General features: G+C 37.4%; 2 protein-coding genes across 2 annotated transcripts in view; both read left to right on the top strand.

The window, feature by feature from the left end:
* LOC105225696 (furin-like protease 2) overlaps positions 1-18,330 on the top strand; it is a 725,052-nt gene that overhangs the window by 123,669 nt on the left and 583,053 nt on the right. The window lies entirely within an intron of this gene.
* Positions 1-18,330, top strand: part of LOC105222516 (galactokinase) — a 49,747-nt gene that overhangs the window by 6,538 nt on the left and 24,879 nt on the right. The window contains exon 5 of the mRNA XM_049455580.1: positions 10,143-10,330. Coding sequence (XP_049311537.1) covers positions 10,143-10,330 — 188 coding nt within the window. The remainder of the gene's footprint in view (positions 1-10,142; positions 10,331-18,330) is intronic.

The raw sequence follows: 18,330 nt of genomic DNA, 5'->3' as shown, positions 1-18,330 counted from the left end.
GGATACGGTTAAATGCAAAGAGGTGGTTAGAGTCATGCTGATAGGTATTTGGTCGATTCTGTATAATGAGGAGTTCAACTTGCTTTATCCCGAACGAAGTAGCGCAATGGCCACTCTAAATTCTCGGGGTTACTCGAGTTTTTCGTTTGGTTTCTGTGAAAATATGCCAGCATAAACTGCCTCGAGGGACTTCCCATAAGGGAAGTTGTTCGACAGGGACATCTAAAGGCACCCTCTAGTTGCCCCGTCTGAAGAGCCTTCGTCCTAGTTCCGATACATATAGAGGCGACCCCATTGTAGCAGTTTAGTTGATGAAACACATTCCTTTGTCCTTTCCACACGAGCAGCGGGTTAGCTACTTGAAGATTTTGTTGCTGGTGCAGTATTGACAGTCAGAATTTAAACATCTTAGACTGTGATATTAAGATCCAATCTGTATTCTCACGTTCAGTTAGTAAATATGGTTATTGTGTATTTAACGAGGGAGAGTTTCATGCTCCTTGTGGAAAAGAAACAAAAAGTTCGGTAAAAAGCAGTTTTCTTTCGAACCCATGCCATCGATTACATTGCTCCACTTCAATGTTTTACAATCGTCTACGTATGAGATGATGATAATTTTCTCTGGTTGTTGAGTTCCAAAATATAGGAGTTAAATATTCGAGGGAGAAGACACCTCCCAGTAAAACCCCCAGTTTATTTTTTCTAAACGTAGAATTTTGTCCTCGAAACAGTACGATTGACTGCCGGCCGCTCAGATGGTTCATGGTTCACCTCTTCAGCCCTGGAGGGAACGTAGATTGTTTGATGGCCCCTAGTAGTGTTGGTTAAGTAACTTATTCCCGCTGACAAATGTTGATTGAACTGAGCGGCTATACTTTGGAATATTTAAGATACGTATTTCCCTTTAACAGGTTTTTAATTCATGAATATAACGACAATCAAAGTCTGCATCTTTCAATAACAAATACTACGAGTATATAAACGATATACGAGCCGAACGGTAAAGAAGCGAGATAGTCATATCTGAAGGTCGGGATGGCCAGTATGGTAATAGTAATTTCTTTTTTAATTTTTTTTTTTTCTAGAAGCAAAATAATTTTGTTTCCGAAAAGGATCATGTGTAAAATTTTTGAAATCGGTAAGACATTTCAAGCATGGGTTTCTTCCAAATAATTTGTATGTTTACATATCGAGATAATAGATGGCGCGCTCTGTACATAAAAGGGAATACAGAAATAAATGTTTCTCTACTTGAGAGATATTACGAAAATGTTTAATGTTGGGGAACGCTGCCATTTTATGTGATTGTAAGTAATTTTATTAATTATAAAGGGAGGTATCAGTATTATTTTCGATTTTTTTCAAAAACGGGTTTCGAACTATCATAAGGGAAATACATTTTTATAGGAATTATGAGAACTGTTTTCAGCTTCAAATAGACGGACAAGTATAGACCCTTGCAGCAGTATTTGAAGACAAGACTTTATGGGTATCAATTGAGACTAGTTCGTAACTAGCTCTTCCATATTATAAGTAAATTACAAAATATACAGTTGTGAAATATATAAAGTCTTATACTAACTAACTCTTTCAGAATCTTTTTTTGAGGTTAGTTCAAAATTGTGAGGTTAATGTTTTCGTACCAGTTAGAAATTAATACAAGGCTTTTTTAACGAAACTTTGAAAATAAAAGAGGAATATAATAAGTGATCGTTCTGGAGAAAGCTGGTATCTATAATAAGGGTATACTGACAGTTGAAAGGTCAAATATTTGGTAAACTTGAGTGAATTCATTTCTTTACGATTCTTACATTCATTTCGGGCTTTTTGCACATGTAATTAACTTCAACTGAATGAGCTTTTGTATTTAATTTTCAAATCAACTGAACCTTTACTGCAGGACTGCCAGTTCATCGCACCACACATGACCTTTTACAGCCAACTAACTTTTTATTATACTATATGCTCTACATAATTTAATAACTTTCGAATGCGGCACAGCCTAGCACAACCGAGCAGTCAAAGCTTTGCTCGCACAGGGCAGCCATAAAATCATACAAAAGACTCACTCACACATGCTCATATGGGCATTACAGCATATCTGTTGTCTTGATAAAGGCCGAAATGCGCTGATAATGCGCGATTTTTTAACACACATGCAACTCAAAGCAAAATGATGAGCATCAAAAAAAGCAGATAAATAAATAAATGCAAAATTATACAAAACCAACTAATAAAATCGTAAAAAATGCAACATACTGACTACTTTGGCGCTTTTACAATGGCCGCGCTGCAGCAATCACACAAAAACAATAGAAACTCATGTGCTTTGTATGGCGAATTATGATAAAAAAAAAAGAAAAAGTAATAATTGTAATAAAAGTAATATTTTTTTGTAAAAATTTTGCGACAGACAGCAACAAGTTTACGAGGAATAGCGTCAGCTGGCTGGCGACCGCAGCGCTTTAACACATACTCACACCCACTTTCTACACACACACGCAGGCACATATGCCACTCTGCACATTACTAATGCCAAGCTGCTGCTGCGGCTGTGAAATTGAAAAAGTTGCGCGCTTATGTGGCGGTTTGCGCGAGAAAAATAACGTTGTAATACTAATATCGCGTATACGCCATGCCGACCGCCGCAGCACATTCGTGCCATTGCACTACACTAGTGTGCGCTTGTTTATTAGCACAGCACGTGTGTGTGTGTTTCAGTTTTGCATTTTATTTAAGTAAATAAATTTGTATGCGCAGGACAATAAAAAAGCGCAAACATTGTCTTGGCAGACAGTGTGGCATAAAAAATGTTGCATAGCTGCACAAAATTTTCTATGCTGCCAAACGCGGCCATTTTTATGGCAATAATAATGTGAATATTTAGCTACTATTTGTGGAATTTGTTGGAGGTAGCACGATGAATATTGTTGTAGCAGTAAAGTTGTTTGTAGTGGATTTAAAGATTTTCTAGTTTTGTTGACATTATTAAAGGAAAGATTTTGATTGAATATAGGAAATTGGTTTCATTTGGTCTTCCTTTCAACCATAAACTAAAAAATACTGTCCGGAATTAGACATTACAGAGTTTTTTAAGTTGCCGGATAATTGAATATATTCCAAGCAGAGGTAATTGCTATTAGGAAAGCCAATGCATTAGCAGACAACTGCAGAGTTAGCATTTACCTAAAATATAGACAGGTACATGACAAAAAAAGGATAAAACGCGATTTCATGATACACTGGAATGAAAAACTGCCATGTGCAAGGCGGTACATCAGAAATATAAAAACTTCCTACTCACCCTTGATACATTTGAATACTCTCTGATCTCAGTCTGATCGTGGTCTGCAAAATGGAACTGACATATTGTAAATACTGCAGAAAATGTCAAAAGGAAGGCAGCAATAAAACAATGGGTCATCTCTTGTGCATTTAGTAGGGCAATTCTTCAAATTGGATTGAGACACTAGACGAATTATCGATAGGGGAATTTCGCATCGAAGAAGGATGACTACATTTAATGAATTAAGAAACGGCATTACATCTGGCATCACTATGGGGCAAAACTGGTCTATAAGTGGCATATAAGCCTACCTATATTAACCTAAAATATAAGGCATAACCACTTTTATCATACTTCATAAATTTCAATTATACATATATCTCACACATTGACCGATATTTTCGGTCAAAAGTCAACTATAGGTATTGGGGACCAAACATTCGGTACCTACAAGTTAAACAGTTTTTATTGGATTTGAACAACTTCCGGTTATAAGGTGGCATATACTAAAGCCATTATTCGTGCAAAGTGGAATATAAAAAATATATATGAGAAGTCGACGTGGTTGTAGTCTGTTTTCCACCATTTTTGAGATATTTGATTTCGCCGAAAAGTGGGTCGTGCCATACTCATCGTTCATTTTTCACAAAATCGTCCTACGCCTATTTCCCATATACTTTTAAATTTCATTCGAAAATTTCAAGGTGATCTAATACCCAAAAGTGGTCGAAGTCGGATCGTAAATTTCCAAACGGTTTGAGACCGAATATGTGGACAACATTGCCTAGAGCTGAGCTTTTATAAAGAACATTGTTCAATCTGTTACATATTTTTGTGAAGTTTAATTGACATCTTTCCTCAATAATGATAGGTCTTATTGCCAAAAATAGATATAATCTGGTCAATAATTGCTCTAGTTGCCATATACCTAATATTGGGATTTTCAAACTTCCTGTTGACTTTGTATTGCAAATATCTTTCCATATGTACGATAGCTTAACAGATTTATGTATATTTTTTATTACCAACTGAGTAAAATTGGTCCAAGTACCCGATATAAACATTAGTAAAACATTTCTGTATAAAAAAATTCCATACACACCTATTCCCCCAAAGTTGCCAGGATTCCACTAAAGTTTTTTCAAGTTACTTCTGCTGCTCTCTGAAAAAGCCATACTTGTACATTTGCATATTCCCAAAAATTTTTGAGTCATTTTAATTCATATTTGCTTAACAAAACTCACTCGACTCCAAGCTTTCAAACTAATGTACTTTAAGCAATTCTCACTAAAATTTGCCAGCAACAATGGACATGCAATTGAATATTCATGTAATATTTAATAAATGTATCAAATTGGCATACATACAGATTTGTATGTGAGTTTTGAATTATACACGCGTGCTCTAATCTGACACAGCATCGAAATATCAAATTAGCCTGGAAAAACAAACCAGTTGTTAACTAGTACGGAAACTGAAATAGAGCAGATTTAGTTTTTATTAAAAAAATGGATATTCTCAAGTAAAATAGCTCCTGTGGATATCAATTGACTGGAACTAGTTTAAAACTAGTGTATTTCTGATCAAAATTTGGCTCTTCTCAACACCTAGGAAATATCAATGGATTGTACGAAAAAGAGAAAGATAGAGGAGCTCACTAGTTGGGTTTACACTAGCAACTAGTTGCAGTTCATACTAACTTTAGATAAGATTAATCCAAGTTCACTCTTCAACATTTTGTATGTTTAGAGAGTTCCCTCTTAGGTCGTTTGTTACATCATAAAAGATAAGTTATTGTGTAGGGACTGAAGAATGGTCATACCAATCACATTCTTATATTTAATGTGTAGTTCAGTTGTAATACTATCAAGACAGTATTTGTTTATTATTTATAATAGATGAATTATTTAAAATTTTATTTTTCTGAGAGCTAGGCGATTTTTGAATCAGTTCCCTTCGGAACCGATGATAGATAATATAAGTCTTGACTAGTTTTAACATAAAAAGAGGAAGACTCCAGTTGATGTCGATCAAAGTAAAAGAGCGAAAGTGAAGTTGAATGAGATGATCCAGTTTTTTGTTGTTGCTGCTGTCCGTATATGTGATGCCTTTGTGCATGTTCTTCTCAGTTTTTGATTGTGTTGTTCTTCTCGAGTGTGGTGAGTTGTAGCGTGATATGTTAGGGTGTGTCAGTTTTTCTCAGGTAGAGTGGGATGAGGCTTAACTCATTGTTTTATCCTGCCTGTTGTTGTTGTGGTAGAAAACATTATTTAAGTAATTTGTACAAAAGTTGAGGAGTTGTCAGTCTTTGCCGGAAAAAGTCCGGGTCCGTTGCAGTTACATAGGTTCGACTGTAGGGAGCATTCTCGCCTATCAACTCATTTAACTTAAGTGTATTAAGGAATACCAACGAAGCACTTGGAATAATGAACATCAAGTGATTCTTGTTGAATATGACATTTTTCTATTTAAAAGAGTGTATGAACTAATACATTGTCTTAATCTGACCACTATACAAATTGCTCTGGTTCGTTTCTTGGGAAGCTATCTGCTTTAAACCTTTTAAGTTATTTTCGATTAGTGTTACAGTGGGTTCTATCTTGAATCAATATACCTTATAGAACAATCAATATGTGTGATAGCTTAATAAAATTAAGAGCCCCTGGCGGAGTTAATTCGTCTATAATAATATTAACTATAAGTCAAAGTCATACCAATAAGTTATCCAGTTTCAACAATGTATATTGAGACCTAACTAAAAGATCGATCCTACTCAATTGACTGTGATCTGTGTTATATTTTCTCAATTATTTTCAAACATTTTCTTAGCTACTAAAACTCTAAGTACATACAATATATACGATCCCAAATAGATATATACCAGTGCATAAATGCTTTGCGTAACACAGTTTTCCACTCAAAAGGCTTTGCATTCTCAATAAAATATACGCAGCTTGTTGCCACAACAGCTGATACCGGTCTCAGCGCACCACACATGTGAGCTGCACAAGTGATTACAGCTCCTCCACAACTCATTTTCTCCCACACCCGCTCACCATTTGTAGCGTCTACCTTTATTTCCACTCTTTCATTTCCATTTTCGTTCGAATTTCAGCCAACATATGCGCTTAACTAACTTCATTTACAGCTTTTTCAATGTAATTCATTCCTTACGGCCAGCTCTGGCAACACTTCCGGCTCCTTCCTCTGTGCAACTGCTGACTGCCATTGCAAAGCACTACTTCCGCTATCTAATTTTTTGTCACCTATTTATTTCACATGCATTGTTTTTTGCTCCTCTGGCGACTACCTGAAGCTGACAGTGGCCCAAGTGGTTTTTGTGGTCGTCGTTTTTGTGCGCTTCAATGCTTAAAATCCGGCAGACGGAAGCCACATTGCATGGACAATGGCCAAGTGCGAGTACAGGAGGAATTGTGTAGACACATATATACATATATTGTACAGTTAAATGTATGTATGGCCATCGACATCTGGCTGAAAATAGAGATTTTGTTGTCGTAATTGAAAACCCTACAAACGTGTACTGAACATAGGTAGTCACCAGGAAATATATACATACAGGTACATGTGTGGATCCATACATTACGGTGCAGTTATAAGCTTTCTACTCGCCTGTGTTTGCCAACCATATGCAGGTGCAGCGTGTGAGGATGTGTGTGTTAAGTGGGGGAATATGTCATTGCTTTGCTAAAACTATTTGCTGAATTGCTGGCAAAAACAATCTGCATCACCTACCGAACTTTGTTTTTGCTTTTTGCTTGAACCTAATTGCTTTTGCTTTTTTGTTGTCGTTTTCAGGTCTCGGATTTCTTTCTTCAACCGAACAAAAATAGCCACAATGACTGGCTAATTTATGCCTCAAGCGACCACATGCATGAAGATATACATATACTTGTATATGTATGTGTAGGTAGCAGGATTGGCTTGCTGGTAGTGTTGAATATGCGAGAGTATATATTAACTAATTAAGTGTTAGAATAGTGACTGAAATTACTAGGGGCTAACGAAGCATATGTATAGATATGTTAGTATATACATAAGTAACAGTTATTTATAAGCTTGGTGGGTTTGATAAACAACCGGCATTAGTAGAGTACTCTTTCCAATCACACATTCTTTGGAAAGAATGTTTTGATTAAATTACTTAATTTAAAGAAGGCAAGTTTATAGAAGAAAATTTAGGAATAAATTCAAAAACATGTAATAAAGTAATTGCCAATCAAATTTAGATATGCTTGAAAGTGAACTTTAGTTTATTACCTAGTTTATTACCTATTACCATTTACTTCTTTAAAATCTTAGGTCCCCACCTTAGAATTCTTCCGAAGTAAAAACGTAGAACCATTCCTCTGTTTTTTTTATCAAATATTATCATTTAAATAACAAACTATTTTGACAGCTATCAGAAGCTTGAACAAATAATCACTTACGAGGAAAGTATTTGGTTAATACATATTTCTTTAAAGTCTACTTCGCACAACAGTCGGTTGGTAACTGAAACCGAGCCGACAGCATTCGTGTCAGGTAAAAAAAATGAACCTAAAACCAATGTGGGTCGATTTTGTTGTTATAGTGGGTACCTAGTTCCCGTTATGATGGTAAGGATTAGCTAAGTTGTCGTCTACTTCATCCAACGGAAGTCCCAAGAAGCGTGCTGTTACGACGAAGTGTTACCAAAGGGAGATGGGTGTCAGATGAGTGGTATTGGTGGGGCATGCAAAGAGGTGACTAGTGTAATGTGGAGACTAATTGGACGCAGGACATATATTGGATATGTCGGAGTATATTCTGGATAAGTAGGAGTTTCTTCTGCTATATTCTTGAGAACGAAGCTGCGCGAGGGTCACTCTCGTTTCTCGCAGCAACTCGAGCTCTTCGTTTGCAATGGCTGGTGGTTTGACTCCGAGTACGCAATTCACTGGAAGGGAGTCGGTGAAGGTGTTGATGACCAACGTATTGTGTGATGTCGACGACGTAGTAGAGGTTGATGTTCCTAGGGGCGAAATGTGGGGTTGATGGTATGGTATTGTTGATTTCAAGATCGTTACCGAAGAACACTGTTTTATGAATACTAGGTAAGCTAATCACATATCTGTAGCCTTTGATACTTAAAATCATCAATATTCTCTATATACTATTCGAAAGTGGCTGAAGTTCTTAAAGGATTGAAAAGCTTTCGAATACCGTCTAGTCGGAAAAAATGCTTCCTGGAATATTGATCACCTCAACGATTTAATACATGATCTACTACAAGCGAGAGCAGTCCTATACTTAGCCTGTTGAAGAAAAACAAAAATTTTTGAAAAATTGAGATTTATTTCCCCAACATACAATACTTGACGCAGTATACCCAAACTTCTCTAATTCCTTTAATTCGTTTCAAGAATACATTTTCTTTCGGTCTGTTAAGTAGATCTCCAGTTGCAGAGTAGGCTAATCGGGTGAATAGATGGAGCGGTAGTATGTAGACTAATTCGTCAGCTATTGCATGGTAGCTTAAGTACTTGTTGGGGCTTCTGGGGTGTGGTGTAGGGTTTTTCACTTTCGAAAAATCGATTTTTTGTTGTCTTATCTTATTGTTTAACATTTCAAGAATATGTCCTTAAAATTTTAAGTCGATGGAGGTAATATTCTTACAGTTATTGTCTTATTAGTCTCCTGGCTTTTAACGCTCTAACTCTGACAGCTGAGGGCTGTCGGGATAGAAGTGCAGCTGCCGACGCGTTTTTCTCAAAACTACTTTTTCAAAGTCCTTGTTCACTTTTATTTCAAAACTATTTGTTCGATTAATTTCAAACTTTAAACACATTTTTAACATATAAAATACCGCCCCCATCGTTTATTAAATAATTTTTTTTTTCATTAAGGGTGTTTTCCATCCACAAAATGGCGGAATTTTCAGTGGAAAATAACAGTTTACACTTTAGATGGCCGCCAAAAATTTTTGAATGCAAAAAAAAAATTATCAGAGAATGTTGGGGGGAAGATTTGATTATATATTATATAGTTTAACTAATTTTTCTTAATTTTTATTTTTGGATAATTTCCAGCCGAGTTATGGTGAACATCGCAAAGTGTTTTTTTCTCAAGACGTTCTGGGGGAAGCACTGTTACCGGCTTATGCCTCAATATTTCTGCATTAAAAATTACCTTACATTGATAGAAGTGTGCTCTATAATGTACAAAAGGTCCGAATCAAATTACTCAATCCAGATTTGAGAAATAAATTCATAAAAAAAGTCTTTTTTTTACCTTGAAACTCCTACTCCCCCCTTAAGCAAAACCAATTCTTAATTCTTTTCTAAGAGGAAATTTTTTTTTTATATTTGTTCTTATTTTAAAAGATTTTTTTTATTCGAGAGCATACTTCAGTTCTTTATTCGATCTTATGACTTCATGTGGATATTTAAGTCAACAATAATAAACGGTTAAATAACCAGCTATTCTGAAAATATCTTTTAAAGGTACGTAATCACATATCTAAGGCGCTGTATAAGCTAAGACAGAGGCTAAAATTCAAAATTTACCGGGGTAGATTGACTCACTCAATGTAAAGACAGATATGGCATGGTGAATTAGACTATTCCCTCTCCAACTCTCTAAATATGAAGCTGTAAACAAAGTCCTTTTATTAATTTTCCCTACTAAGAGGTGTCTCATATACCTCCTTCCATAAATATTTATTTTCGTCAGATATGTATATTTTTTTTTGCTTTGTTCGCTGGTGTACATTGCTGCTCTACTGCATTAGTGTCTCTTTGCTTAAAAGAATATGCATGAGTTTGGCACTAATTGTTGTCGTTGCTTCTATTATAAACTCTGCTTGTCTTTGCAGCTCACTGGAAACATTCCAAATACCATTTCTTGGCGGCTCTGAGGATTTGGTGGTTTTAATTTGCAATTCCGGTGTGCGCCACGAATTATCGAAGAGTGAATATCCGACAAGACGCAAACAATGCGGCCAGGCACTCAAGCTAATGGAAAAGACAAGCTACAGAGATGCCACAGTGGAGAATTTGTCAGGTAATTAATGCTACTACAATTGCACTTCCATTGTTTTTGCTTTGTTAGTTGTTGGTGCAAGTAGTGCAGATGCTTAATTCGCATTGTGAAGGAGGTGATTTAAATGATCATCACTGGGTTTGGTAAGCTAAGAGGGAGGTTGTAGATGTGAGGGAATGTAAATGTATTGAATTGCAGTGGAAGGAAAATGGAATCGAATTTAAGGGAAGACTTAATGATCAAACTATTCATTTATATAAGTATATACTTTATAGGGTCTTTGACCCTTCCTTCCGGGTGTTAAAAACTTCGTGACAAACTTAATATACCCTGTTCAGGGTATAAAAATATATATTTTGCTAAGCCGGTAAGAATACTTAACTCACTACTGTGCTGAATCTGAGCGCGATATGCAAACTAGTTTTTTTATAGCAGCTGCTTATGTAGTACAAAGCCTTCAAAGTCGGTTGGGAGATCGTTGAAGTCATTTCTCGTTCTGGACGACTTTTGACCTCTTCAACTGATGAAATTATTAAAAAAGTGAAGGAAAAGTGGTGCTTGAAAATAGTCAGACAAGTGCCAGAGAGCTCGACATCTCGCGCGTGCCGAATGATTTTGGTGGATATTTTGGGTATGAAACGCGTTCTTGCTCGACTCGTCCCGATAAAGCTGAATTTTTATCAGAAAGAGTACCAAAAACAAGTTTCTTTGGTCCAAAAATGCAATAAATACCATCGATCAACCACCGTATTCACCAGAGTTGGCTGCGTGTAATTTTTTCTTGTTCCCCAAACTGAAATTGATACTCCATACTTAATATTTTCAAAAGATTTACTAGTTTATGTATTGGATTTCAGTTATCATGAACTTTCTATAAATGTTTCCCTTGCATTATTGAACTTAGTTTCACCAGCGAAGCCATATTTTTCTTTTACCGATCTTTGTATGACAAACTCGCACAATGAAGTATAGATATAGAGTGGTTTCAAGAAGATGTAGAAAGGTGATACCTTTTAACAAGATTTGTTTTTTAAATAAGAGTATTTTTTAGTAATGTTAATATAAATAATTTTTGTTTTAAATTGAAAAAAATAATTCTTTCAGATTTAACCTCAATTATATTTGCAGTCTCCGCACACTTTTTGATTCAATTCAGAAATTAATTTTCCAACAGACACCAGCATGTTCTTTTCAACTATTTCTAAAGCTGACATATTTTTAATAAATAGAAACAAGAATAAACATACAAAAATAGCTTCTCTGCACTTTTTCCGTCGTTTTATTTCCACATATTTGCTTAGCCGCCAAAAGTATGCAACAAATATTGCATGCATACGCCTATTCCCATACCCCAGCAGACACGTCCAATTAAATTACTAACGCTGTTTGCTTTTAGATGTGTGAGTTTCTATTTCTATTAATTTAAGGTACCCTAAAGGAATGTTTAAACATTACTAAGGAAGGCTTAAAAGGTTTCCAATGAGTTGGAATCTGTCGAACTAATACAATATATTGCAGAACCTGGTATTTATGACTTTTTCTATTGAATCCCAACTCATTTCAGCTATCTGTTCAACTCTTCGTAGTCCAGACAATATTCAGTCTTGTATCTTTTGAGGTTATGTATGTAAGAAATATTTAAGCAATTCCAGAGCGTTTCTATTGCTTTTAGGGGAAAATTCTGCTATTTATAGTAATTTAAAAATTATGATCGGTGACGAAAAATGACATATACATATACATATGTAAGTAATATAATTAATATGAAAATATTCAATATTTCTCTTAGCTATTTTACGCTGGGTATGCTCTCCAATTTTTATATATTTGTACTACCATACATACTTACATATGTATATAAAGAATAAATATATTTGTTTATAGTTATGTATGTGTGCTTGATCATATCCCGCAGCGTTTGTTTTAACACTTTGTCGCTTGGCCATTTGTTGCATTCATTTGTCGCTTAATGCAACACGAAGCTGCCACGGGCTTTGCATAGCAATTGGTTTTGTGTGCGCATTTGTGTATGCAACAAATAATATAAATAGTATGCGTGCATGCTGTGACAGGTCAGTTGCCTCAATACAAAAGCAAGTGTATGGCTGACAGTTCACACACTAGTGAGGAATGTGTGAAAAATCAAACGCTTATAAAAAGGAATATCGTGATGTATATGTCGCTTATGGTTGCCACACTGGTTGAATTTGAATTAAAAATCTTTTATACTTGTATTGCTTTCATAGGCTTATTCTTTGAGGTGTTAACTTGTATCTCAATGATGGTTGAGTAGTTCTCGAGAAATCTAGCCAACCGATTTCAAAAACACGCACAACACGCAAGTACGGTCTGAACAATTTCTACGGAGATTACACCATTGCCTAAGGAAGTAGCCTATGCTCTATTTTATAAAGGTATCTCGTTAAATGAGTGCCGATTATTCAGTTTGTGTGACAGCTGGATGTTTTAGTGGTTTGATAACGACGATTCCAACAAATGAACAGCTTATTGGAGAGAAATGGAGTTCCTGTTTGACATCTCAAAAACTGAGGGACTTTTGATTTATATAGAGGCGAAACAACGGATGGTCAGACTATATGGACTCAGCTGGTCATGGTGGCCATTTATATATTAGGTTGTCAAATATCTCCCTGCATTTATTGCTCTTTATTCAACGCTTTATAAAAAGTGTTAAAGTGATCGAATTTAGTTCAAATATGCGCCGTTTCGTTCGTTAATCTGTTTCCATCTAGACGACAACTGCAGAATACCCCCTCGTAGAAGCCCCCTCCTTATTTGCGAAGAACTGGGACAGCTACTTTTCACAAGCTTCTTTTGAGTTCAACTTTACACCAAAAAGGGCGTTCGCCATGGACAGGAACAGGTGGTAATCACTTGGCGTTATGTCCGGGCTATATGGTGGATGCGATAAAACCTCCCATTCGAGCTACCGTAGTTTCTAACGAGTCATCAACGAAGTGTGTGGTCTGGCGTTGTCTTGGTGGAACACTATACCCTTTCTGTTGGCCAATTCTGGGCATTTCTGGTCGATCACCTGCTTCAAGCGCTCCAGTTGTTCGCAGTAGATGGTAGAATTAAGCCTCTGGTCATATGGGAGCAGCACATAGTGCAGGATTCCCTTTCAATGCCACCAAACACACAGCAAAATCTTCCTGGCCGTCAATCCCGGCTTGGCCACTGTTTGGGACGAATCACCAGCCTTCGAACACGACCGTTTTCGCTTGATATAGTCGTATGTGATCAATTTTTCGTCATCATCCGCTTCAAAAATAGGTCGAGTTCGTTCCGTTTCAACAGCATATCGCAGGCGTCGTTTTGGTTCAGAAGTTTTTTTTTGCGTCAAATCATGCGGCACCCAAACATCAAGCTTTTTTGTGTATCCAGTCTTCTGAAGATGGTTTCAAATGGTTCGGTGACTAACTCCCATCTTCTGGGCGATGTCACGAGATGCCACATGCCGGTCTAACACGATGTTTTCCACGATTTGAACGGTATTCGTCTTCACAGGTCTTCCGTTGGCTGGCTTATCCATCCTATTCAGGGTATACAAATATCGAAATTTATTAATTTATATGAATTCATCCCACAGACGTTGTAAAATAAGTGGCAACCTCTCACTAATACTTCATACAAATTTCTACTTCACTCTTCGTTTTGCATTCCGTTTGGCAGTAGTCTATTTATTCACTTTGTTCGGATGTCGCCTCGGGCGAATGACCGCCTCAGCGCGACAACGCACAGCGCCCAGCGGCAAGCAAATGATACGAAATGAAGAGCGTCTATGATAATTTTTTTTGCTGTTGTTGTTATTGTTTTAGCTGCAGCTGCTTCAACATCATTAAACTAGACTGTGTTTGGCTATTAATTTAAATTAAAGTGTGACATTAAAATGCAAAGGTACGAGCGCATGCCCCAATATACATGAATGTACACATACACACATACATAAATGCGTACGTTGATGTGCTAGTGTTTGCTTGTAATTCATAGACATTTTTTCTACGCACATTGCTGGAAGTCGTTCAGACGGTTGTTTGCGTTGTTGCTTGATTTTATTCAACAAGCATTTTTTTGCTTTCTTCCACCACACCGCCTCCTTCACCGGTGCGCCAGCTAGCAGTGGCATGCTCATAATACATCAGAAATGCTTGTTTGCTTCGTTGGCTCGCTGCGAGGATTTCCATTCAATTCATTTGCATATTCAACAGCGATTCAATTGCAACATTCGCTTGAATTGCACTTAATGTAAAAATTACGCAAAATACTTGCTCAACATTTGCCGGCCCCCGTCGCCGTAGACGTTGCTGCTGTGGTTGTTTTTGTTCTTGTGTTTGACGTTAGTGCGCCTGAAAGCACACAATACTTTGCACGCGCGCTTGAGCCATTGTAGCGGCCCCCCTCAGCACCCCTTAGCACACACACCCACACACATAAACGCACACAGGCACTTAGCTGGTTAATATTGCTCGCTATTGGCTGCGGGCCGCGTTCTGAAGCGCTGCTGAGGGGTGTTGCGCGCTGCGTTTGCTCGGTTTGAGTTTGAAGTGGCCCATTGATGGCATCTTTTCAGCTGTGCCTGGCCTTGCAGCCCCCAACCACGCTTCTGCAGCGCTCACTCTGCTCGGTTTCTTTTAATTTGTAATTCCAACTGTGACAATGCGCACCCTCCTTCCCCACCTTCACCACCGACGATGACTACGGCGACGCTTGATGGTGGTGTGTCTCATCCCGCGCGCTCGTAATGAAATTATTTGACATTCAAGTAATTTAAATATATCTATGTGTTGGTGTATTATTGCTTGTAAATCTTCGTTTTTTCGCCCTGCATCGTTTGCATGCCTCAATGCCTGACATTTCAATGGTGGAGCACTTGACTTTTATTGCGGCGACAATATACACTGATAATTATGTAAATACACGCATTTGTGGGTGCGTGTGGAGGTGTATGTGCGTTTAGTTGTTGGTGTGTTTTATGCAAAATTTTACAAATCACTGCCGCTTGACTTTTTTTTAATTTCAGTGTCATTTACGTATAATTTTTATGGTGCATTAGACGCGACTTATGCTTGGAAGAGTAGATTGCCGGTATGATAATACCAAAAAAAAAAAAATTTGTATCCTGTTTTCGTAGATCGTGTTTTTCTCAAGAAATAATAATATCGGACTTGAGGATGGTGCATATGCTGGAAACCAACTCGAACCCGATGTGGATAAAATAAAGTCGTTGGTCAATGCAATAACTAAAATAACAACTAGAGAGATTGCTGTAAGCATAAATTTGTCTAAGGTGACCGTTCACAAGCACATGAAACGTATGGAATTAATTTCGAAGCTTGACATATTGATTCCTCATGTTCCTACATAACGAAATTTGTCTCGTCAGATTAGCGAATGTGACTTATCCATCAAACAAGTGATCCATTATTGGAGCGCATTTTACTGGCAATGAAAAGTGGGTTGTTAACAAGTATGTAAAACTCAAGAGATCATGCCAAAAAATTATGAACCCCTCAAACTAATTCGAAGGTCGATAGCCAGCAAAACAAGGTTATGTTGTCTGTTTGATGGTATCTCAAAGGAAGATCTTTTGTTCGACAATACAAAAAATAAAAATATACAAATCAAGTGATGTATTTAAATAGAAGAAGGCAGATGTGATCAGTTTTTTGCCTGTAAGAATTAAAAATTTTATGAACACGGAATCTATTTCGTGTCCGCGTCAAGTAAAATTTCTACGGCAATGTCCTAAGAATTAGTCGAAGTGATTTCTTTTGATGAATAGATATATAGAAAACGATTCTATGTTTTGATTTCAGCTAAAGGTGATTAATGGTAAAATTTCAAGGTCTTTATGGGTAAGGTAAGGTTAATCTGGTATGCCAATATGCCACACATAGACCAGTTTGGTCTTTTGCGATACCAGATGGAGTTCACTTGCTAAGTCCAAGAGGAGTTCTACTTAAATTAAGCCATTGGTTACCATTTAGGAGGTTTGACAATTAAGTAATGAGACTGATTGTATGTGTGACCCCCCTTTCTCTTTTTTCGGCATCCCTCCCCTCTCCACTGATATATGTACCATCACTTGTTTAGTTCGCCTGCTGCGTCAAGTTGAGTAGACGTGTGTTTGTAGTGCTCGTCACGAAAATGGAAAAACGAAATCAAGAGCAACGCGTCGCGATAAAATTTTGCGCAGATTTGTCGAAACAGCTTCGGAAACGTGGGCTAAAATTGTAAGAGCGTATGGTGATAGTGCTCTTAGACCCGGAAACCAAACGCCAAAGCTCACAATGGTTGTCTCCGCGCGCCTTCCGCCCGAAAAAAGCTCGCATGAGCAAGTCGAAGGTGAAAACGATGATTATTGCCTTTTTTGATAGCCGTGGAATCGACCACGAAGAATTCGTTCCACCGGGGAAAACTGTTAATCAAGTTTACTATTGCCAAGTACTCGAAAGATTGCGAAAACGAGTCAACAGGGTGCGCGCAGACAGCGCTCGTAACTGGATCCTTCATCACGACAACGCGCCGTGCCACACCGCCCTCAGCGTGTCCCAGTATTTGGCCTCTAAAGGGATCGCCGTGTTTCTACAGACGCCTTATTCGCCCGACATGTCACCTTTTGTGACTTTTTGATTCCTAAAACAAAATCGGTGGTCAAAGGAACTCATTTTGAGTCGATTACGGACATCCAGGCGGTCGTGACGAGGGTACTCGAGGACATCCCAGTCGAAGCGTTCTAGAAATGTTACGAAGCATGAAATCGCTGTGTATTTAGCTGCCAAGGGGACTACTTTGAAGGGGATGACAGATTTGGAGAATCATTTTCAAATATACGGTTTTTATGGAATCAGTCTCATTACTTAATTGTCATACCTCGTAAAAGGGCAATTGCAAAGTCTCCGGTCTACTATACTAAAAGGCAAATTTTTGGCAAAACTCGTTTTTTTTTTTTACAAAATGGTTCCCTTCCAGTTCATATATTGATTATAGCGACCCACCAATTTTTCGATACCATTTTTGTAGTACGATTTATTCTTTGCTTTGACCTCAGACCTCAGTTTCGGCCATGATCTCTTCATTCGATGTACATTTGTTCCCAGTGAGCATTGTTTTGAGATCTAAGAACAGAAAATAGTCGTTAGGGACTAAATCTGGAGAAAGCGTTTCCACTGAATTTGGCACGGTACAATGTCTTGGTGAAGCAGTACCTTCTTTTTTTTCAAATGCGACCGTTTTTAAGCAATTTTGTTCCTTAAAAGATCCAATAACGCTATGAAATAGTCGCTGTTGATGGCCTTTCCTTTATTGATGTATTAAATAAAAATCATTCCATGTGCACACCAAAATATAGACGCCATAATCTTGTAATCTTAATCGACTGCTTCAATGCTTTGGAGCGGGTTCATTGTGTGCAATGTACTCGGATGACTGTTGATTGGACTTCGGAGTGAAATGGTGCAGCCCCGTCTCATCCATTGTCACACTTCGAGGCAAAAATTCGGTTTTATTACGATTTAACAACTCCAAGTCAAGTTAAAATCGACGAAGAGGTGGTGTGTGCTGATCGTATTTTCACAGGTCTTTTTCAAGATTTATTTTTTTGTGCATTGTAGTCGTTATTTACGTGGCGGATCCCAAGCCCATAGTACAATCCTGTGGAGAGGATAATTCGTCATCTCACTTTAGCTCGCCATCAAACGGATGTTCTTTAGTTACCCTGAGGATACTTGGTCTAGGACCGAAAGTCGTGAGCTGTTTAAGTCATATGTAAAATAATCGATTCTGGCCACTCCCGGAGAATGGCAATCAGAAAATTTTCCTCACTTGCGCGAACTTCTACACACATTCCTCCTGAAGGTTGGTACTAAATAAAATTCATATGAATTTAAATCTACTAGAGCCATCACCATAAGTCTCGGGCTGGTGTCTTTTTAATTGATCTGTTGTTTATGACGGAACTATTTGTTCACATTTGTATTATTATTAATATTTAAGTATTA

The sequence above is a fragment of the Bactrocera dorsalis genome, chromosome 4 (assembly GCF_023373825.1).
Source record: "Bactrocera dorsalis isolate Fly_Bdor chromosome 4, ASM2337382v1, whole genome shotgun sequence".
NCBI lineage: Eukaryota > Metazoa > Arthropoda > Insecta > Diptera > Tephritidae > Bactrocera > Bactrocera dorsalis.
This window is presented reverse-complemented; position numbering and strand designations above follow the sequence as displayed.